General features: G+C 42.5%; 1 protein-coding gene across 1 annotated transcript in view; it reads right to left on the reverse strand.

Moving 5' to 3' along the window:
* LOC141098824 (vomeronasal type-2 receptor 26-like) overlaps positions 1-25,010 on the reverse strand; it is a 150,369-nt gene that overhangs the window by 118,602 nt on the left and 6,757 nt on the right. Inside the window, exon 2 of the mRNA XM_073586797.1 lies at positions 7,496-7,787. Coding sequence (XP_073442898.1) covers positions 7,496-7,787 — 292 coding nt within the window. The remainder of the gene's footprint in view (positions 1-7,495; positions 7,788-25,010) is intronic.

The following is a 25,010-nucleotide window of genomic DNA, read 5'->3' on the forward strand; positions in this document are numbered from 1 at the left end:
CCTACTCCTCCCGCTTAAGCAACAAGTCCTTAGTGTTTATATATGTATACCCTATGTGATCAAAGTTTTTAATTTTTGGAAACCTTTATATGTTATGCAATGGTGAAACTTGTACTCTCAATCTCTACCTATTGTAATAACTCCAAAATGCTTTGCGAGTTCCCCATCACAGTCTCTTTCAGTATGTATGATACAGACCCCTTGAGGGTAATTTTTTGAAACCTTTGCACATTGTGCAATGGTGAAACTTGCAATCTCTATCTATACTCTCTATCTATACCTATTGTAATAACTGCATAGTGAATTGTGATGTCCCCTTCATGGTCTCTTTCAGCATGTATGATACAGACCCCTTGGGTAAACTTCTACTCCCTATCTCTACCTATTGTAATAACAGCAAAATGTATTGTGAGTCCCCATCATGGTCTCTTTCAACATGTATGATGCAGACCCTTGGGGTAATTTTTGGAAACCATTGTACATTGTGCAATGGACAACTTTCTAATCTCAGTCTCTATATTTTATTATTATAATATTTTAATTGTCTTACCCTTCTCACGGTCCCTTTAAATGTGTGTCTAGGAGATAGATGTAGATTTTTGGGTCTGCGCTTGGACATTTTTGAGCAGCAATTCATTAATATGCTCCATACACGTCTTCGGGTTTCAGTCTTACACAGAGTAACAATATGAATAATGAATATGTGGTGCGAATTCCAAATTCTTACCCACACATCCCTTCATAAATGGAAATTCAACTTAATATCTCTGTCAGCATACAACATATACTGCTCATATACGCAGCACCCCAGTAGGTGGGCGGTATGCCTGGGTCCAAAATCTGTGTCTGAGGGTGAATCCACTGGCCCTTCCCCTGTGTTACATCCTTCCCAATCTGCAGTCCAGGAAGGAGGAACTGACGCCTCCTGCCCACAACCTGCAGTTGCACAGACACAACAGTCAGAAACAATGTATATTGTCCATTGTTCACTGTCCCAGGGCAGCATTCAATTGTCCCTTGTCAGCATATATGTCTCTTCCCAAATTGTTAGTTAGATAGGGCGTTCATATTCATTAGCACTTTTTATTGTCCAGAGCTGGACAAACACGATAGCTGGCTTTTCCATACTCCTAAATGAGACTTGTGTCTCTTTATTAAACTGTCGCTTCCTTTATATTTTTTAAATGTGGATGCTTACAAAAAATGGTGGTGGGGTATTGGCCAGTTTCTGTACATTTTAAACATGTCTAAGAGACTGGGTTAATACGCTCCACAGACCTATTCAGGCCAGAGCATTACACATATTGGAACATGGTCATTGCCATACTAAGGCCTTTACCTGAGCTCTGTAGCACTGCCTGTCACCTGAGTAATACACTCCACAGACCTTGTCACTCTCTCGGACATACATCCCCCCCAACTCTTGTTTTATATTAACCCTACAGTGGCTTCACCCGCTATGACATTGAGTTAATTGGGATCAGGTGGCCAAAATGAACTCTGAAGCTCACAAAACTGAGGTTTCACAACATCTGCTGGCCCTCTGAAAATGTGAAGTGAGGGCAGCATAAAGACATGGCGGTGGACGTGATGGTGGTGGAGAGTGAAGCAAAAAATTAAGATAGGTATGTTTTAGCTGGTGCTGTAAAGTTATGGGGAATATGTATTTTATTATCTAGCTAACAATTTGGAATGAGGGAGGATCCTCCGAAATGTAGGAGTGAGAGCCCTCACAAATGTTTGACACAGGGCCACCTGAGGGCCCTTCCCAAACTCAGGTTTCACGGCACCTGCTGGCCCTCTGCAATCGTGAAGCGAGGGCAACATAATGACATGGCAGTGGACATAGTGGTGGAGGCAGGTGAAGACAAAATTTAAATGTGCATGTTTTAGCTGGCATTGTAAAGTGCTGTGGAATATGTATTCCACTATCTAGCTAACAATTTGGAGTGAGGGAAGGAGCTCCCAAATTTAAGAGTGAGAGCCCTCACAAAAGTTAAAAAAAAACTAAAACCAAAATGCCATGGGTGAACATATGCTTACGGGGAGGTATATATTTTTTTTATTTTTTTATTTTTATTTAGCGTTACATACATGTAATAATGAATTAAAAAAATGTTTCTCAGCATTTTTCACTTTTAAAAAATGTTTAGGTTTGGTTTGGTAGGTCTTTTTATAAATCCGTAAAACTGGTGCAATAGTCTAAAAACATTATTCCCAGATCCCATATGTAAGTCAGAAAGGCATGCCGGCATCGTCTCCATGCTGTTTCCATTTAGTTTTAGCTCTTTCCCATCCATTTCAGTTTTTTCTCAGGCCCCCAAATCCTGTTTTTTGGGTCTAGCACATAATTATTCAGCTTTTTCCCATTGACTTGCATTGGATTCGATATTCGATACGAATACACAGATATTAGAAATTATTTGTGCCGATTTTCCCGAATCCGAATATTTCACTATTCACTCATCACTTGTGGTAGCAAGACAGAAGAAGGCTAGATACCTTCAAAATGTGGTGCTGGAGAAGGATGTTATCAATACCAAGGATGGCAAGAAGAACAAAAAAAAATTGTTTTGTAACAAATCAAGACAGTCATGTCACTTGTAGCAAGGATTACCAAGTTGCAACTTGCCTATTTTGGACACATGATACAAAGAGAGCAATCACTGGAGAAGGACATCATGGTGGGAAGAATAGAAGAAACAAAGAGAAGAGGAAGTCAGGCAACTCAATGGTTTGATGTTATCAATATAACCGTGGGGAGTCCTTGGTTGACTTAAGGTACTGTCACACTTAACTATGCACCAGCGATCCCGACCAGCGATATGACGCGGTCAGGATCGCTGGTGCATCGCTAAGTGGTCGCTAGTGAGCTGCCACACAGGCAGATCTCACCAGCGACATCGCTGGGGACGGGGGTCACTACTTACCTGTCACACTAGGCGATCCTGCGTCCTCCCGCCCGGCTCCACGCTCGTCGCTCGTCTCTCCACAGGAAGCGCCGCAGGAAGCTGACGACGAGAAGCGGTCCTGAATGTTCTCGCGCGATCAGTGATAACCAGCGGGGGAGCCGGTCGTAGGTAAGTATCAGACACAGCGATATCGCTGGCAATATCGCTATAACGTCACAAGATATTGCTAGCGATATCGCTTAGTGTGACAGGCCCTTTAGAGTCATCATGGCTTGAGATTGTGACGATTGCCATTAAATAAATAAAATAAATCAGTCAATATCAAAAAGGTGTTCACTATTCAATAAATTACATGACAAGTCTGTATCAGAATTCCTGCAATATACGGTTTCACACAAATTCAAACATTCTTACACTGAATTTGCATTTAACACAGAGGCATAGAAAATAGTTATAACATGTATAATAAAACAACTCAAACACAGATAGCTATTAATAATGTTGACAATTAGAAATATATAAATATATAATTGAATCTAAAGATAAAGACAAAATGGCAAGAGTGAGCATATTTCATACGGTCACGATGGACGAAAGCACATGCAAATGCAATGTAATGTGCAAAAAAAACTGTGAAAGTTAATAATATGATGAGGGAAAGCAACCCCACGTCTATCGTCATCCAATCTGTGTCTTTCTCAGAGGTAAAGTGAGTTTGTACAGTGGGGAAAATAAGAATTTGATACCTGCTGATTTTGGAAGTTTTCTCACCTACAAAGAATGGAGAGGTCTGTAATTTTTTATCAGAGGTACACTTCACCGGTGACAAAATCTTAAAAAAAAATCCAGAAAATCAGATTGTATGACTTTTACTTAATTGGTTTGCATTTTATTGCATGAAATAAGTATCAGATACAACAGAAAAACATAACTCAATATTTGGTACACAAACCATTGTTTGCAATGACAGAGGTCAGATGTTTCCTGTAGTTCTTGGCCAAGTTTGCACACATTGTAACAGGGATTTTATCCCACTCCTCCAAACAGATCTTCTCCAGAGCTTTTATTTTTTTCCGGGGCTGCTGCTGGGCAACATTGAGTTTTAGATGACTCCAAAGATTTTCTATTTGATTCAGGTCAGGAGACTGGCTAGGCCACTCCGGGACCTTGAAATGCTTCTTACAGCCCTGGCTGCGTGTTTCAGGTCATTGTCATGCTGAAAGACTCTGCAACAACCCATCTTCAATGCTCTTACTTAGGAAAGAAGGTCGTTGGCCACAATCTTGAAATACATAACTCCATGAATCCTCCCTTCAATACGGTGAAGTCATCCTGTCTCCTTTGCAAAAAAGCATCCCCAAAAGTATGATGTTTCCCCCACCATGACTCATGGTTGTGATGATGTTCTTGGGGTTGTACTCATCCTTCTTCTTACTCCAAACAAGAGTGGAGTTGATAACAGTTCTATTTTGGTCTCATCTGACCACATTACCTTCTCCCATACCTCCTCTGGATCATCCAGATGCTCACTAGTGAACTTCAAAAGGGCCTGGACATGTGCTGGTGTGAGCAGAAGAATCCATGACAATGTAGTGTGTTACTGAGTTACTAACAGTAATGTTTGAGACTGTAGTCCCAGCTCTCTTCAGGGCATTGATCAGGTCCTCCTGTGTAGTTCTGGGCTGATTGCTGACCTTTCTCAGAATCATTCAGACCCCACGAAGTGAGATCTTGCATGGAACCCCAGACCGAGGAAGATTGACATTCATCTTGTGTTTCTTCCATTTTCTAATAACTGTGCAAACAGTTGTTGCCTTCTCACCAAGCTTCTTACCTATTAGACTGAAGCCCATGGTAGCCTTGTGGACGTCTACAATTTTGTCCATGGTGTCCTTAGACAGCCGTTTGGTCTTAGCCATAACAGACAGATTGGAGTGTGATTGATTGAGTTTATACAGGTAAGGAGTTCAAACATTTGGAATTAGTATAATTAATGAGTGCAGAGAGGAGGGCTTCTTAAGGAAAAACTAACAAGTCTGTGAGAAACAGAATTCTTGCTGGTTGGTCGGTAATCACATACTTATTTCACTCAATAAATGCAATTTAACTATTTAAAAATCATACATTGTGATTTTCAGAAATATTTTTAAAGATTTTGTCTCTCACAGGTGAAGTGCACCTACGATAACAATTACAGACCGCTCCATCCTTTGTAGGTGGGAAAGCTTGGGAAATCAGCAGAGTATCAAATACTTATTTTCCCCACTGTATATAGGCATATTGGATTAATTCAACAACATGTACGCAAAGTTATACATAAAGACACAAAAATATCAGCAACTGTAAGAATTAATGCTCTTGGATGCAGTAACCATCTAAAAAATAAATGAAATTGATGAGTAAAATGTGTATATAAATGATACAGATAAAATGCATGGGAAGGAGAGACCAGTGTATGGACATGGTGGGGAGAGAGAGCTTCCCCAGTTACCTCCCTCTTCCCACCATGTTCACACTCTGAAGGCTGGTCTGTTCTTCCCATGTATTTCAACTGTATCATTTATATACATATTTAACGTATCAATTTATTTTATTCTTTTTTATGTCCACTCCATCCATATATTTGTTGATGCTTCTGCCTCTTTGTGTTCAAGTTTATGTACATGTTGATGAATCAATTCAAGAAGCCTTTATGTCTGTGCGTCAAATGTTAGTTCTTCTAGTGTATGCACCATGTCTTCGCGCGTGCTCTGTATATATTTTTACATACTGGTTTATGTGGATGTTTCCATACATGTGCTCACGTAGTCACCACTAAGTCTACTGTGCATGCACATTCAATGCTTTCCTATATCTTTAGCCTGTATCCTGTAACCCGGGGCAATTTCCATGGGCACAGCCATCAGTTGATTGGTTTCTTCCATTGTATAATTACAAATGCATAAATCACATATTTGATGCATCTTTCTCTGGTCTGTTTGCACAGGTGCTTTCTGATATTTTAACCTACTACATTCGATTGATTATGTTCCAGTACGCACATACTATGAGTTTGTCGTAAGTTTATCGATCTGGGTTCTTTGCCCTTGTGCATCTCAACATTTCATCTAACTTTATTTGTAAATTTCTTCACGCATGCGCTCTTCATGCCTATGGACGTTGACACCACATGCTTGCTCACATCGTCTTCCCTCCGCATCTGGTAATTAGATTTATCAATTATATATGAATAAATAAAGCACACAGAATACAAACTCACTTAAAGGCCCCGTTACACATAACGATGTCCCAGTGATCCCACCAATGATTCCACATGGATGAGATCGCTGGGACATCGATAGGCTGATCGCTGGTGAGCTGTCACACAGACAGCCCCTCCAGCGATCAGGACCAGCGAGCAAGCAGGTATCCAATGTAAACATCGTGTAACTAAGAGCCGCACGGCTCTTTGATACCCACTGTTTACCCTAGATACCAGCGCCCGCTGGTATCTAGGGTAAACAGCGGGTATCCAAGAGCTGCACGGCTCTTAGTTACCCGATGTTTATGTTGGATACCAGCATCCAGCATCGCTGATTACTGGTCTCTCGCTGCCACACGCAGAGATGCGTACTGGCCAGCGGAAGACCAACGATCAAAAAATAGCCCAGGATGATCCTGGACAATCAGCGATACCCGGTAGGGGGGCCGGTCGCTGATGGATGTCACACACAGCGATATCGCTGGAGAGATCGCTGATGCGTCTCAAAATGAGCGATCTCGCTGTGTGTGACGAGGCCCTTACTCCTGCGAAAGCCACAGACTGGGTGGCGATTTGTGTGGGGTTTTTTTCACTCATCATATTGTTGCCTTTCACAGGTTCTTTCCACATTACATTGCACAAGCATGTGCATTCCCCATTCATGACCATATGAATATGTTCACTTCTACAGTGTTGATTTGTCTTTAGAATCAATAATACATTTACCTTTATTATTTGGTGATTGGTATATATTTTTAATTGTCAACATTATTAATGGCTACCATTGTTTGGTGTAATTATATTATCTGCCGATCTGTTGGCATCCTCATCTATTGGATTGCATGCATATACCATGGTTCCTCTTTGATTTTCCACCTTCTAGACATATGAGGGTAGGCGCCAGCATGAGTTGGGCACACGGCATAACTGTGCAGCAGTGTGTCATAGATAACATACTTGGAAAAAGTGACCACGTGCTACCCATCCTGGATGTTTGTCTATAAGGAAAGACCTGTCAATCTAGTGCAGTGGGTTGGGTTCTGCCTCTGACTAGTTACCAGAGATGCAATAATGCAATCAGCATCTTTCACTTTAAGTCATTATCAGTGTAAATAAAAATTAAAAAAATTATCTTTCATTATTTGTTCAACAATTGTTTTACAATTATGCAAATCCATTTCTAATTGTCTCTTCAATGTGACTCTGCCATTCGACCACTCAAACAGGCAAACCGAATTCTGAGTTGTCAAGTTGCATGTGTCCTATTGAAAAAGAACCAGTGCATTAAGTTTCATCAAAGTTATATAAATTCTTTCCATGTCGCTTTCTTATCAGAACTTACCTGCGTATATCCATACATACCCAATAACTGAGCCATTGGCAGGGTGGTGGCAGATCCTAGATCTCCAATATAGCCAGCTACATCACCATGGTCCATACATGAATAGTTAGGAGCTGTTACTGAGTGTCCGGACATTATCTGCAGAACATCCTTTAGGACTTTATTCACATTGCCGCATGAATCATACAGATGATATCCCAGGGTGATGTTTGGAAGAATGACCGGATTACTATTAATAGCATCAATGGCAAAAATGAATGTCAAGAGATGTCTGTATTCCCTAAATTTGGCACTGCGGAAAATAGAAATTAATCATCAAATTTCAAGAAAAACATATGTAATGATTCCACATGGTTCATTATCAATTGCATGTTTTTAGTTTCCAATGGAGCATTTTTGTGTATTTTTGATATATACAGTGGGGATAAAAAGTATTTAGTCAGTCACCAATGACTACCTATGATTTCAGTTACAGCCTCTCTCATCTTTTTAAGTGGGAAACTTGCTCCATTGTGGCTGATTAAATACTTTTTTCCCCACTGTAAACATTGCATTATATTCATCATGAAATAGTTCACTGACCATTACAAAGAGGGGTCTCCTTATTAGAAATGTGGGCATCAACCAAATCTTTGCAAAAGCTTGACCAAGCATGGAACACATATTATGCTGATAATACAATCAATTCACTAAGCCCAAAAAGAATTAACAATTTAGATAAAAATTAAGAATTTATCAAAACAAAATTGAATTTATAGAATTCCAAGAATTTAAATTTTAAAGGTTTGCTTTTTGTTCCCTGCCCTGTGCAAGGGATAAATCCTGCGCAGGGTGTTACTGGTGTGACAAGATGCAGGCACAATAAAATTTACTTTCTCCTAAAATTAAAATGAAGGTGAAAATGGTGAGATGAATTAAAAACTTGAAACATGGAACACAATATATTTTACTTTGTAAAGCAAATTAGCCTTTTTTTGTTTCCAATCGTGGCAGAGACACCTTTTCTTTAAAGGCAATATGTCACATCCTGGGACGTTTATCACATATTAATATGGGCATACAGGCAATAGAAGTGTTAAACTAGTCCTACCTGTATGTGTTGGCATATGCAACAGAAATGGACTTATTGTTTATGTAAAGGAGGACTTTACACTAGCCTGACAGCAGATGGGGATAGTGTAAAGTTATATGTTTGCTGTATTGTGGGGAGGGAAGCTCTGCTGTTGTTGTTACTTTTACTTTCACTTTTGAGTGTATTATGCCAGCAGCACAGGCTGTGTGCTACTGTATTCTCTTATCTCATGTTTACCCATATGAAGTAAATACTGTTTACTGAAGATAACTTGCTCAGTGAAGTTCTCCTGTGTACCTGTGATCATTATCAGAAGATATACTCTGCTACAGGTTATGGGCCCAGAACAGAGACACCCAGGACACAGAATCCCAGACGCACTGATAAGCCCAGGCAATAGAATCCCAAGCAATAACGTCAGACAGGAAGAAGCAGATAAGCTCTTTTAACAGAAGGAGATAAAACTCAGTGAGTGGAGGCTGAAAAAAAAATCCAGATACAGAGGGACAAAGGAATTTATGATCCAGGAACTGGATAACCACACACTGGAGATAATTACAGAGAATCACCACACACAGGATATACAGGAACTCTCTAACTTTATGCTAATGATTTATTCCAAACTCTGGGGCGTGTGGTGCCTGGAAGAAATTCTTACTTCCAGTCTTCATTGCAATGCTACCCCTGTCCCATGCACATCAGTTGTGGTGTCGGAATCCCACAACTGTGTCCTGCACTTCTTCAAAAATCCATACTTCTTCTTACCCGCTATGGGTATTACACTAAGGGATCTTCCATGCAAGTGTCGACGAGTCACTGCGACCTTCAGAGTACATGATGATAGGATCCTATCCCCTTTTCTCCCTGCCTAGTCAGTGCTAGGAACCATGTGTACATAGCTTGATCTTGCCCTAGGTTAGAGAAACCAAGAGGAGATGTGTTGTGATGGGTGAGCACTAAAATGCTCGTGTGCTCTTTGCTTGGGTCGAGCAAATTGGAATGCTTGGGAGCTCGACCCAAGCAAAGAGCCCAATGCAAGTCTACGGAAAGCATTTTTCCGGCAGCCCCCCAGCGGACTCCAGAGGGACTAGAAATTGTGGAACTTGTTGGGAACATTGCTCAAATGACATGGGAACTGCACGAGGAAGACCTATAGAAACATTTGCTATTTTTAAAAATTGTCAAATTTTAGATCTATTCATAAGCATATGCAAATCATAATGACCTACATTTATTTTCTTTATACTTAATTTATTATGAATAAAGAAATGCGTTATATAGATGACGTATTTATTGTATGGCAGGGAACAGAACAACAACTATGTAGCTTTATGGAGGGATTAAATCATAATCCCTTTAACATTAAACTTACTTACACTTATAGTAAGACCGAGGTGGACTTCCTAGATATTAAAATCTTGGTGGATGAAAATTTACAGTTGCAGACAGATATATATCGGAAGCCCACCTCGGTTAACTCATTGCTACATGCTACTTCCTGCCATCCGGAGGCTACTGTTAGGGCGATCCCTACAGGACAATTCTTAAGATTAAGAAGAGTTTGTTCCTCTGATTCGAGGTTTGAATACCAGGCCAGAGATCTTGAGAATAGATTTAAAATGCGCGGCTATAGCAATAGGAGTGTTAAATATGGATATATGAGAGCTAAAAAGAGTCAGCGTATTGCATTCCACGAATAGGACGAGAAAGCAAAATGAGGATCAAGTCAGATTTATCTCAAAGTTTAATGGTGAATGGTCGACCATGAAACAGTGCCTACAGCGGCATTGGAATATTCTTAAAACCGATCCATCTTTAGCTTCTTTTCTGCCTGAAAGGCCACCTATGACAGCTAGAAGAGGCTATAATTTGTCAGATAGCCTCGTACACAGTCATTATGTTCCACAAATTAACACTAGAACTACTGATGGAGTCATTTTGACTCCTTTCGTTTTTTATTTCTCTTCTGTGACTACATTTTTCAGAATTCCGGCTTGAAACTCGGTGACTTTTCCTCAAATATGATGTGAAAAAAGATTTTGTGAGAATAAATAATTTTGGTGAAAAATTTGGCGTTTTTTTCAAAATTTACCAAGAACTACTGAAAGGAGTCATTTTGACTCCCTACTATATTTTGAGGTCCTTTTGTCACTAAATGTTGCTATAAAGTTTTGTGCATAATTTTTTCACTCTGTCTTATTTACCCTGATGTTCATATAGATGTAGTTCAATTTACATGTCAACTTTTCACATTTTCCTTGTGTTTTACCTGCTTGTATTACTGTGTAATACTGAGCAAAATAGCTTGTTTACTCTAGGCTCTTATCTTATCAGATTTGATGAGAAATCTACTCGATCGGAGAGACTGCAAACGGACAAGTTTGCTCTATTTTCTACTGTGTGGGACAGGTTTATTGAAAATTGTATTGCGTGTTACAAACCTGGCCCATACATAACGGTGGATGAGCAACTTTTCCCAAGCAAAACTAGGTGTCCATTCACGCAGTACATGCCTTCCAAACCAGATAAATATGGCCACAAATATTGGCTAGCTGTTGATAAGGAGAGCAAATATCTGGCAAATGGCTTCCCTTATCTAGGCAAAAGATGACACACGCCGTGCTGAGGACCGTTTAGCTGACCATGTGGTAATGAAGTTAATGGACCCGTTTTTGAAAAAAGGTCGCAATGTTACAACCGATAATTATTTTACTTCAGTAAATTTAGCTAAACAGCTAAAAAGCAAAGGAACAACCATCGTGGGAACACTGAACAAGATAAGGCGAGAAGTGCCTAAAGAAATAAAATCCATGAAAGAGGAATTGTACAACACTAAAGTGTTTAGAAATGAAGACAATTTTACACTTACAGTATATCAAGGAAAGCCCAACAAAAATGTTGTCATTTTGAGTTCCGTCCATCCAGATGTTGTTGTTGCGTCTGATTCCGCTAAAAAAACTCCAGAAACGGTAAAGTTTTACAATGAAACAAAATATGGAGTAGATGTAGTGGATCAGATGGCACGAAAATATACCACACGAACATGCACAAGGAGATGGCCTGTTCATGCATTTGAAAATGCCTTAGACTTTGCGGGTATAAATGCATGGATAATATTCAAGGAGATTACCCACCAAAAAATGTCACGCAAGGCATTTTTGCAAACGCTTGTGAGAGAGTTGAGTGGTCCTTATGTCACAGATAGGGAAAAGGGTTCCACGTCCCAAGTTTCTACATGCTCAGAAGTGATGGTTCAAACAAAATTTTGCCAGATCAAAGAAAAGTGCAAGAAAAATAGATCTGTCGGCAATTGTAAGACTTGTGGTAAGTCTTTGTGTGGGCAATGTACTGCCATAAATCAAAGGCAATGCCTAAAATGCGAAACACCAAGTGTTTAGAAGGTGAATTCTGCGCCATATTTTCATTTTTATGCTCCTCCACCTACATTTTCTCTGCTTTTTGTTCTTCAGTTGTTGTTTATATGTGTGCACTTGAATAAAAAAAAATGTTTGAAAAACGTCTATTATAATTATTGTTATTTTCTGTAGAAAAATAAGAAAAGCAAAAAAAAAAACAATCAAAAGCATTACTGTTGGATCTCACAATAATAATACATTACAAAAAATATAATTATTAATAAATAACCACAAATGAAACTCTAAAAATAAACGAAATCAAGCTAGGAGTCAAAATGACTCCTTTCAGTAGTTCTAGGCGGGGTCACGAGTCCAGTAGTCCTAGTGTTAAAAACCCCTTTAAATCAAAGGGTCCACCACAGGGTTGCTTTCCCTGTGGTAGCTGTGTGGCCTGTAAAAATATTATGCGAACTAATACTTTTATTTCCACTGATAGTTCCAAGCAATTTTCAATTAGACAACATATTACCTGTGCCACGACACAGGTAATATATTATGCCACTTGTGGCTGTCAAAAAATCTATATTGGTTTGACCTCACGCCAACTCCGAATTCGTACAAGGGAGCATGTTCGAGACATTATGGCAGCAGCTGCCGTCACAGACCTCTCAACCTTAAAGACAATAGCAAAACACTATAAGCAATTCCACCAATGTAACCCTAAATCATTTATGACATACAGCGCTTATTAGCACAAAAGGAATGTATGTGGATTACCACCTTGGGAACAATGTCCCCTCAGGGTTTGAATGAATCCCAGGGATTCGCTTCTTTCATGTGATTGGTCTGGATCACCCCTCTTGTCCGTTTTTAATTATTGAATGTTCTCTCATTTCAGTATGAGTGTTTTCTCCTGTTCCTTAAGTTGGTTTTAAATTTGGCTTTTATTCTTTGTTGGTTTTTATCTTTTGTTTATTGTTTGTATTGTTATTTTTTTAGTGACCAACATTTTTGGCCCAGCCCTAGGTGATCCCATTGATGAGTCTCTAGCATATCCATATAGTCGTTACGGGCACAGCAATAACAAGCCTTCGGACATAATGCCTAAATTGGAGCATTTAAGCTACCGCATTATCCATGAGACATCTGTATCATGAGAATGGATCCGGATTGAATATTATATGGAGTAACTTCAATCAAGCTATGAACTAACTTTTTGTCCCATGTTTGCTTTTCATAAATTCTTGGTTTCTTTATTATTAATTTATCTCCCTTTCTTCTTTATTGATTCAACACATATGCGGGTATGTGCGCGCATGCGAGTGTGTACAAATATATGTGCACATATACATGTGTGCATGCATTTGATAAGTTGATACATACCTTTGATATGTTAGTATGTATCTATATACCGCATTTAAATAGTATTATTTCATATTTCTTATCTAATTTATCAATATTCTTTCCTCTGCCAGTTGTATTTATGGGTGCTTTCTTCCCCTTTTTTTTTTTTTTTTTTACCCGATGTCCTCATAGCGTCCTCCCTGTCTTTTGTTTGATTGTGTCGCTTGGTGACGGCCAGGCGCCGGCCGCACCACGTGACGCATCAGCTGGGCGGAAGTGACGCGCGAGTTCACGGGTATGGGGTTTACTTCCGCCCTCCAGTACTTGCACGTTCCGCTCCACAGTGTGGGCGGAAGTGACGTGTTTTACACACAACTGCTGGAGGGTGTGTTTACTGCCTTTATCTTTCGCCTACATGCGCTGATGACTATCGCTACTATTGGTTGGACTGTCACGCTCTGCTCCACATTGTGGGCGGAAGTGACGTGTCTACATACAACTGCCAGAGGATATGTCTATTGCTCTCACCTTTTGTCTATGTGCGATGATGATTGTCGCTACTATTGGTGGGATTGGGCTGTCCGCCCCTTTATTGGGTGGGAGTAACGCTTATGGGCGGTGATTAGACGCCCATTCGCGTTAATATGTCCTGGTAATTTCATTGGTTAATTAGCAAGCATGCTGGGTATTTATATGGGAACCTGGGCACATTAAAGCCACGCCCCCTGAGGAAGGTTAATACATCGAAACGTACGTCGGGGTTTGTTTCTCCTGCGCTCACATTTAGGAGCATGACGGGTAATTATTCACTCATGATGTACTATTGCTGATTGAATCGCTCCTGCTGTGCTGTCAATCTTTTTCGAATTTTATGGTGATGTCCCAGTTTCATGAGGTATCTCGGTGTCCGGTGCTCTCTTAATACATGTGATAAATTTTTAGCTTATGTACTTTCATTACTGTCATCTGGAGAGCCCTGAATAATTAGACTTAACATCATGATTGTTATTTCTGGGACTATCCAAGTTCATGTGAGATTTTTGGAGCACAGAGGCATTATTATTTTGTCCCACATGTGCCCATTGTGATAGCAGTCCACTATAGCTACATCTTAGGATATTTTGGTCACTCTTATTGTGTATGTACCCTCTTTGTACACAGTCTGTTCATTTAATTAGTGTTATCATTGTTGCACGTATTTACATGTGTCATTTTTATGTGACTAATAAAATTTGATATTTTTATAAATTAGCATAGACTCTATTTCCTCCGTTTTTTCTTCATTTATTATGAAGTACAATGTGTCACCAAAAAACAAGCTCCATATCTCTGGAATATGCTGAATAATTCCAGAGTTATTACCACATATTTGTAAAAAGACGTCAGTCAGAAATAAAAAATTTCACCTTCTCAGAAAGGTTCAAACAGGTTTTGATATGAAGTGCTTAATCAAGGGGTGCATGCATCTTAATGAATCAGATGATATGTGGAGTGGCAGACACCTCCTTATATAACTAGCAATAAATCTTATTACAGCAGCAGGATTAAGATTTGTGGTATAAGGCATCAACCACTCTGATGAATTTGACAATTGGGCGGCGTTACCATGCTTCACCATATTTCCGCTCTACTCCAGCTCCACCCACTTTGTCGGAACTAAATAAAAATCGCCAAAAAGTCCAAAGCTGCTAAATTTTTGTAGTCTCACATTAAGTAAAAAGTTTGCAACTATTCAAAATGTTTTATGGAAGTTTTCTGTCGTAAAATCTTTGATGAATCAGAACTAATGATGAGCGAGCAATAAAATGCTCAAGTACTCATTACTCAAGTTGAGCAAATCATAATGCTCGGGTGCTCAACTCGAGTAACAAGTATAATGGAAGTCAATGGGAAACGCAAGCATTTTTCTGGCAGCCTCCCTTGAGGTCTGAAGGGGTCTAAAAAATGCTGAAAAAATGGAAACAGCATGGAAATGGTATGGGAACAGCATGGAGAAGACCCCTGGAAACATCTCCGAATCACAGGTCAGTGCTAAGCACAATGCTGTTAAAGTATTATGCTGCTTTTACTCACTGGCAATAAAATACACAAAACCACAGTTAATATGGAATTGAATGGAGAAGAAAATTTGAAACATTCTTTGCAGGATAAAGACTTGTATAAAAGGCAAAATAAATAGGAAAAATATGCTCCTCCACCCCATGGGCTATGTTCACACAGTTAGGGCTGGCGGAACGCACCAAATAATAAAATAATAGTAAGGTGTGTTCGCAGCCCGGGGTCCACCATGCAGGGGGAGTATACTGCTGCTTAGTAATGGCGGAAGTATAAAGCGGTATACAAGAGGTCACACGTGGGTTAACGTCACCCAGTGTGAACAGAAGCTAACTCTGTTACGACAAAGAGCAGCGCCACTGCTGAACATAAATGCCAGAGCCTGTTAAAATCACAGCACTCGGCAAGAGAGCGCACAGTATTCAGTCACAGAACTCAGCCCCAAGGACACAAGGTCTGAGTCCCTCTAGACCTACTGAGCGCGTAGCGTTGCACCTGCGGATGCCTGTCAGGAACACCGCACTGAACTTGCTCACTGAGCCAGTGCGCATGTCCTGAGTAAAGCAAACTTTGCTCAAAGATACCTGTAGAGCGGGCAGCAGCTGAGTAGGTACGTACTTCAGAACAGCAGTACCTGAAGCACGTGACTGCTGTGGGCGTGGCCTAAACTCCAGAGAGCTAGGACCTGCAAGAGAACTCCTAGCAGGGTAACTGCGAGACAAAGTTACCAAGGGGCATAGACAGGGAGGATAGTCAGGACGTAGCCAATGAGTCATACACAGAGATAGCTGCAAGGTACAAGAGGGGCAAGCAGAGAGTAGTCAGATCACAGACAGCGAGTCATACACAGAGAGGGTAGCACAGTACAGAATCAACAGACAAACTCACAACGGGGAACAGAACCGGGTCAGAACCATATAAACAAGCTATAACAGCGAACAGGCACACAGAGGTCACCACACTCGGCCAAAGGCAAAAGTATAACTGACAGGGATTGGAGCTTACCAGGGGTTTAAGAAGCTCTCCCAGAACCAAAGAGAGGCCACAATCATTAACCCCAGGTGTGCAGGTCAAAACCTGAACTGAGCTCAAGACATTAACCCCTGACGCGCAGCTCAAAAACCTGCACTGGTATCATGACATGCCACTATAGATGCAGACTATGGTGGAGTGTTGAGCACGTGCACCGTGGCATACAGAGCCACCGGTGGACACTGATGTCAGTCTCAGACTCTGCCTTTACCTACACCTAAGCATGGGCGCTTAATAGAATCATAGAATCATAGAATCGTAGAGTTGGATGGGACCTCCTGGGCCATCTGGTCCAACCCCCTGCTCAAAGCGGGATTCGCTAAATCATCCCAGTCAGATGTCTGTCCAGCCTCTGTTTGAAGACTTCCATTGAAGGAGAACTCACCACTTCTCGTGGCAGCTTGTTCCACTCATTGATCACTCTAACTGTCAAAAAGTTTTTTCTAATATCTAATCTGTGTATCCTCCCCTTCAGTTTCATCCCATTGCTTCTAGTCTTTCCTTGTGCAAATGAGAATAAAGTTGATCCTTCTACAATGTGACAGCCCTTTAGATATTTGTAGACAGCTATTAAGTCTCCTCTCAGTCTTCTCTTTTGCAAACTAAACATTCCCAAATCCTGCAACCTTTCCTCAAAAGACAGGGGTTGCAGACCGGTCACCATTCTGGTCGCTCTTTTCTGAACTTGCTCCAGTTTGTTGATGTCTTTTTTAAAATGTGGTGCCCAAAACTGGACACAATATTCCAGATGAGGTCTGACCAAAGAGGAGTAGAGGGCAATAATGACTTGACGTGATCTAGACTGTATGCTTCTGTTAATACATCCTAGAATTGCATTTGCCTTTTTTGCTGCTGCATCACACTGTTGACTCATATTCAGTCTGTGATCTATTAGTATACCCAAGTCTTTTTCACATGTGCTGTCACTTAGCCCTATTCCTCCCATTCTGTATATGCTTTTTTCATTTTTATTGCCCATATGTAGTACTTTGCATTTCTCCCTGTTAAAAACCATTCTGTTAGTTGCTGCCCACTTCTCCAGTTTATTTATATCTTTTTGAATCCTCTCTCTCTTCTCTAGTATTAGCTATCCCTCCTAGCTTTGTGTCATCAGCAAATGTAATCAGTTTACCCTCAATTCCTTCATCTAAATCGTTGATAAAGATGTTGAACAATACAGGGCCCAGGACAGAGCCCTGTGGTACCCCACTTGAGACATTCTTCCAACTGGATGTGCAGCCATTTACGATCACTCTTTGGGTCCGATCACTAAGCCAGTTATGAATCCACCTAACAGTTGCCTTGACCATTCCATACTTAGTCATTTTTTCAATAAGGATTGTATGAGAGACTTTGTCAAATGCTTTGCTGAAGTCAAGATTTACTATATCTACAGCATTTCCTTGATCCACCCAATCAGTGATACCGTCATAGAAGGAAATTAAGTTAGTCTGACATGACTTATTAGTTACAAACCCATGCTGATTCTGTTTAGTCACTTCATTCTTATCCAGGTATTGACATACATGTTGTTTAATAATTTGTTCAAAGATCTTTCCTGGTATAGAAGTCAGACTCACCGGCCTATAGTTGCCTGGGTCCACCTTCTTCCCCTTTTTGAAGATAGGAACAACATTTGCTCTTCTCCAGTCTTCTGGGACTTCTCCTGTTCTCCAAGAATTTTCAAAGATTATGGAGAGGGGTTCAAAAATTTCTTCTGCTATCTCCTTCAGTACTCTGGGGTGTAATTCATCTGGACCTGGAGACTTGAATTCATTTAGGTTAGCTAAGTGTTTCCTCACTATCTTTCTGTTTATAGATATCCTGGATTCTTCTATTCCCTTAATAGGACAGTGAATAACAGTTGATGTTACATTTCCTTTCTGAGAGGCTAGGCTGCACAACACATTCATACCAAGGGTAGGGGTTTCAAATGAGTCAGTCACCAGAGACATTCATAGCTGCAGACAACACTCACACCTCATAGTCTGGTAATGCAGTCTATACTAGCACATGGCCGAGCGGCCATACAAACCTTTTATAGCCGCGTCCTTCCGGGACCTTCCTGACCTTTCTGATGGTCCAATCCGAGCTGGAGAAGGACCTGAGCATGTGACCTCCTATCTCCAATGAGAGATCATCCCACGGGCATGCTCAGTGGACCAAAAGGAGGACTTACTCCCTGGAGTAGCTCTCTGCTGACCACCATGCGTTGCTATAACTGGACCAGAGGTGGCAGCAGCAACCAAACCCACGGAGCTAGTCTGGGCAGAGTGCCAGAACCGACGAGTCTGCTGAGAAACCTCCTCTGCGGCTGGAGAGGAATGGGGGACCACTGGAAGCAAGGCTCGGGATTCCCACTGTGCAGTGACAGGAAACCGACGCCTAACACACCCATAGTGTTTTTGCTATGTATTTGCACATTTTCATTACTTTCAATTGTGAAAAAGCATTCACCATAAAATGTAATTTTATCATTTTAATACATTATCTGGTCATATGATGTCTGAGACATGATCAGACACATTAAAAAAGTGACAATTTTTTTTAGGGTATTAGGGCCATCAGACTGCCCTTTTCATTGTTAGAGGGCCACCAGGAGTTTTTTGGACAGATAGACCAATTTAAAGTTTCCTGGCAAAGCACATAATTCTACTGGTTACTGTAAATGGAATTAATCTTACAAATTAAAGAACACAGTAGTTGCAGTCAAATATGGTTGAGGTTCAAAGTGCCTTGACTTTGTGCCAAGCATCATGAAATGTAAAGATTCCCAAAGGATTTTTGGTTGCAATGTAATGCTCAGGGTCAGAAAGCTGGGTTTGCATCCTAGGTCATGGGTCTGCCAGCAGGAAAATGACCCTAAACATACTTCAAGAATCACCCAGAAATCGATGGAAAAAAATGCACTGGAGAATTCAGAAGTCATAATTCCAGCTCCAGTAGCACATTGTTTCCCTCCATTACCTCTTACTTACAGATAGTACAGAGAAACTGTGAACGGACACATGAAATTTTGACTGCCTTGTTGAATTTCTGAGTAAAGATCACCATAAAAAACATAAATCAATCAATGAGTGCATGGAAGAAAACAGCAGCAAGGCTTAGAATTTATTTATTTATCCCAGGCTAGATACCTGTCTTATGCTATTCCTACTGCCACAACTCACCATAGAGGAATTGCAAATAAGAGTGGTATTACTGTTGCATATAGTAGGAATTTGAACCAATACAGATTTTTTTATATATGTGGCAGAAACAAAAATGGAGTTAAAGACTTCCTTATTCAAAATCCCTTTTACCTTGTACAAGTCTCCCACTTTTCCAGCACTAAAGCAACCCCAGACCATCACATTACCTCCACCATGCTCGACAGATGGAGTCAGGCACTCTTCCAACATCTTTTCAGTTGTTCTGTGTCTCACAAATGTTCTTCTGTGTAACACCTCAAACTTGGATTCATCTGTCGATAACACTTTTTTCCAATCTTCCTCTGTCCAATGTTTGTGTTCTTTTGCCCATATTAACTTTCTCCTTTTATTAGCCAGTCTCAGATATGGCTTTTTCTCTTCCACTCTGCCCTGAAGGCCAGCATCTCGGAGTCGCCTCCTCACTGTAGACGTTGATACTGGCGTTTTGCGTGTACTATTTAATGAAGCTGCCAGTTGAGGACTTGTGAGGCGTCGATTTCTCAAACTACAGACTCTAATGAACTTGTCTTGTTGCTCAGTTGTGCAGCGGGGCCTCCCACTTCTCTTACTACTCTGGCTAGAGCCTGTTTGTGCTCTCCTCTGAAGGGAGTAGTACACACGGTTGTAGGAAATCTCTCCTCCCCTTACACAGACAGACACACAGCACCATTCACCTCTCTGCACATTCACCCATAGTGCTACGCATGCACACACACACAATACACATACATAGAGTTGAGCGACTTTTGTTTTTTTAGGGTCGAGTTTCGTTTCGTGAAACCCGACTTTTCCAAATGTCGGGTTGAGCAAGATCGGCCGATTATAGGGAAAAGTCGGGGTCGTCCCGAAACACGAAACCCAATGTAAGTCAATGGGGAATAAAAGTCGGCAGTGAGAGGAAGACAGGAAACATACCTACAGTGCCCATTTGAATGCCAAAAGCATCAATTCTTCTTACATAAGCTTGTCAACCTTAATTAACTTCATAATACAAGTTACGCACTGAAAAATGGGGGTTATTTGGCTAAAGTTGTGGGGGGGTAGGTCTGGCTCCAGGTTTTCATGTGCCCTGGGCAAAAGAGCGCCCCTTTAACACATACCACAACTCATCATGCTCCGATACGGCAGAGAAATAGTGGTATAGTACAATGAAAAATACTTCACTTTTTACATCTCATGACGAGGCCCATCTATTTCTCCATACAGAATCATTGGTCCCATATAATGTTTGAAACAGTATATGATGAGCTCCACATAATGCTACAGTATATGTTAGTCCCCATGGATGAAGCTCCACTGTCTTATGGGCCCAAATAATGCTCCAAACATAATGGGCCCCATTTCTAATGCTCTAGTGTATAATGGGCCCTGTAAATGCTGCTCCAGTTTCTGATGTCCACCTTTGGAATGTTCCAGTGTATGGTGGGCCCCATCTATCATTCTCCAGAGTATAGTGCTCCCCAAAAATTGCTGTCCCAACATTGAAAACAATCAAATAAGTCTCCTCGCTAGGGAATCCCTGTACTTGTCTGGATTCCTCGTCGTCCCCATCTTCCATCTCACTGCACAGTATTTCAACCTTGCAAGTGCTGGGATCATGAGCAAGCAGGGGGGGCCCACTCGTTGGCGACGGCACTGGCACAGGGCCCCTGATAGTACGGTGGTGTGTCTGATGGCGGGTGGGCCGAACCTGCACTTTCATCTGCAGCTTCCTCTTTGTCACCGTGTAAGATGGAACTGTATATGGGAAGGGTAACCTGAGTTTCATCAGGGTCAGATTCAGGCCGTGTAGCGTGCGAGGGGAATGAAGTGGTCTGGGTCAATGTACCAGCAGATTCATCGAGCAGTGGCTGGGCATCGGTGCACTTGTGTCGCCCCCAGGAGTACGGTCGCCACAGTGGCATTACCTTCCTCCTAGGGAGTGTGATGTCATGCTTGGAAGCAACGAAGGATCTCTCTAGCAGGTTAACTGATTGGGCGGCGTTATTCCCACGAGTCATGACCCTCCAAACAGCGTTCATGAAGGCAAAGTGTTTGTTTTACGTGGGCAGTATGGTTGCAAAGCTGAACCTTAAAGGAATGTCCAGAAGGGCACCACCTGGAGTGGAGCCTACAGTTAAATTCGACTCCACCTGGGAAATCTCAACCATGCCAGCTACAGAAAAGATGCACACATTGCAAGCTTAATTCCGTTAACGAACGAGACTCCGTCATGCCCCGCGGTCCAAGTCCGGCTTACTAGAGGGACACGTGAGGCTCTGGCACATGAGATTGGCCAATAACTGGTGTGTCATGCCCTTACATGTCCATGGCTGCATGTGCGCTACACTGAAAAGGCCAGCGTTTGTCGCTTACAGGTGCAGATAACCCGCTGAACAACGTTAGTGAAGGGGATCACTGATTACAATTATTACCCACGAACGATGATTTCCCAGTAAGTGCAGGTCAACCGCAGTTCCGGAATTAGGCCTAACCGTCATTCCTGAAAAAATGAAAAACTTACGTGTGCAAACCACAGGTGCTGTAGCTTGCTTAACAGCTCGCCAGCCGTTCTCACGCCCAGTATGGATTACACGTCATTGCAGAAAGGTGAGAAAGGGTACCGTATCCCTGGAAAACATGTATGGATAGCGTACACATTCAAAATATATGTCTATACATCAGGAGGCAGGCTCAGACGGTATTAGGCCCAGTATGGATTGCACGTGATTGCACAAAGGTGAGAAAGGGTTCCGTATCCCCGGATAACATGTATGGATAGCGTACACATTCAAAATATATGTCTATACATCAGGAGGCAGGCTCAGACGGTATCAGGCACAGTATGGATTTGACGGCCCAGACTACACAGCGAAGGAGCAGGGAGAGGTAAAGATTGCAAATGCTGGGGCCCTGCCCAAGCAAGGGGGGCCCACTTGTGGGCGTCGGTACTGGCACTGGGCCGCTCATAGTACGGCGGTGTGTCTGATGGCGGGTGTGCACCACCACCGTCAGAGACACTTGATTGCACTATGAGGGACCCTGTGCCAGTGCCCGCGCCCAAGAGTCGGCCTACCCACCTGTCCAGGGCAACGGCACTCGCACGGTGTCGTGCGCTAGGTGGTGACCCCGGCCATGGGGGGGGAGGCAGCACAGTTAGTGAGTTTTAGAAAGTGGCATATGTTGATGTTGGACATTCAGCTGATGCAAATGGCGAAATAGGTCAAGTCCCATGAAGAGGTGGACCAAAGCAAGCCATTTTTCTGTCACCCTATGTGTCATCAGGGGAAGGTGGGACAAAATCCTTGGAAACCCATGCATGGTTCATTTTAATGAAGGTTAGATCATCCACATTTTGGGTTGACAGACGGGTTCTTTTTTCTGTCAGGATTTATCCAGCTGCACTGAAGACTCTTTCCGATAGCACACTTGCAGCTGGGCAAGCGAGCTCCTGTAAGGCATATTGTGCCAATTCAGGCCAGGTGTCCAGTTTAGCGGCCCAATAGTCAAAGGGGAATGACCTGTGTGGGAGAACATCGATATGGGAGGAAAAGTAGTTTGTAACCATAGTTGACAACTGCTGTCTCCTGTCACTTTCCATCGATGCAGTATTACCAGTTGTGTGAGCGGTACTTGAAAAATCAGTCCACAACATTATCATGAAACCCCTGTCTCCAACGCCACTTCTGCTGTGTGCACCATGAACACCTCTGCCAAGCTGCCCCCGGCCCGTATGGCTCGTGTGAGAACCATCACCGCTGCTGTGTGCTGGGAATGCCTCAAGCAACCGATTTACAAGAGTTGCTTGTTTATTAGCCAATATTAGGTCAAGGTTCTCCTGTGGCATGATGTTTTGTAATTTGCCTTTATAGCGTGGATCCAGGATGCTGGCCAACCAGTAGTCGTCATCGTTCATCATTTTGGCAATGCGGGGGTCCCTTTTTAGGATCTGCAAGGCATAATCTGACATGTGGGCCAATGTTCCCGGTGTCAATGATGCACTGCGAGTGCTGGTTGGAGGAGCACTTTCTGGCAAATCCACATCCCTCCAGTCACGCACAAACCCTGTTCCAGACCTTGCCACGCCAACATTTTCACTTGCCCCGTGATATGCATCCTCCTCCCCTAAGTAATCATCTCCATCATCATCTTCCTCCTCCTCTTCTTCCTCCACCTCGTCCAGGAGAGGTCCCTGAGCAGAAAATGGCTGAATGTCATCAAGGATTCCCTCCTCCTCTTCCTCCTCATCAACATTGGCTGCAGACGCCTGCTCCTTAAGGTGCATCAAAGTTTGCATGAGCGGACGCATAAGTGGGATGCTCATGCTTAGGATGGTGTCGTCTGCGCTTACCAGCCGTGTGCATTCCTCAAAACACTGAAGGACTTTACAGAGGTGTTTCAGCTTCGACCACTGCACACCTGTCAACTCCATGTCTGCTCTCAAAGTGTCTGGCCGTGTATCCTCCCACAAATGCATTATGGCCTGCCTCTGCTCGCACAGCCGCTCCACCATGTGCAGGGTGGAGTTCCACCTTGTTGCAATGTCGATAATGAGGCGGTGGTTGGGAAGGTGGAGCAATCGCTGCGGCTTCTGCATACGAACGGAGTGTACAGGCGACCGGCGGATGTGCGCGCACAGTCTTCGCACCTTCTGGAGCAGGGCTGTTAACTCCGGATAATTTTTGAGGAAACACTGCACCACCAGGTTCAAGGTGTGAGTCAAGCAAGGTATGTGGCTGAGTTTTGAAAGGGCTATGGCTGCCACAAAATTACGGCCGTTATCACTAACTACCTTGCCTGCCTCAAGATGTACACTGACCAGCCATGACTCAGTTTGTCGCTTCAAGTACTCGGCCAGCACCTCGGCGGTGTGTCTGTCGCCCAAACACATCATCTGCAACACAGCCTGCTGATGCTTTCCACTAGCTGCTCGATAGGGGGACTCCTCGTGTGCAACAGTGACAGCTGCAGATGGAGTGCTCGTACGACTGCGCTCTGTGGACGAGCTTTCGCTTCTGGAGGAGGAGGAGGAGGGTCGAACGCCTACAGCCAACTGTTTCCTACACTGTGGGCTAGACAGCACTGTCCCACCACCGCTGTCCCCTGTGGACCCTGCATCCACCACATTAACCCAGTGCGCAGTGATGGACACGTAATGGCCCTGGCCATGCCGACTGGACCATGCATCAGTTGTGAGGTGCACCTTTCCACTCACTGACTGCTTGAGTGCATGGACAATGCGGTCTTTTACATGATGGTGGAGGGCTGGGATGGCTTTGCGAGAGAAGAAGTGGCGACTGGGTAGGTCATAGCGTGGTACTGCATAGGCCATGAGTTCACGGAAAGCTGCGCTTTACACCAACCGATAGGGCATCATCTCAAACGAGATTAGTTTGGCAATGTGGGCGTTCAAACCCAGTGTACACGGATGAGAGACTGAGTACTTTCTTGACCTACTCATAGTGTCTGGGAGGGTGAGCTGGACT

This window comes from Dendrobates tinctorius, unplaced genomic scaffold (assembly GCF_039654945.1).
Source record: "Dendrobates tinctorius isolate UK_male_01 unplaced genomic scaffold, ASM3965494v1 ptg000095l, whole genome shotgun sequence".
NCBI classification, from domain to species: domain Eukaryota; kingdom Metazoa; phylum Chordata; class Amphibia; order Anura; family Dendrobatidae; genus Dendrobates; species Dendrobates tinctorius.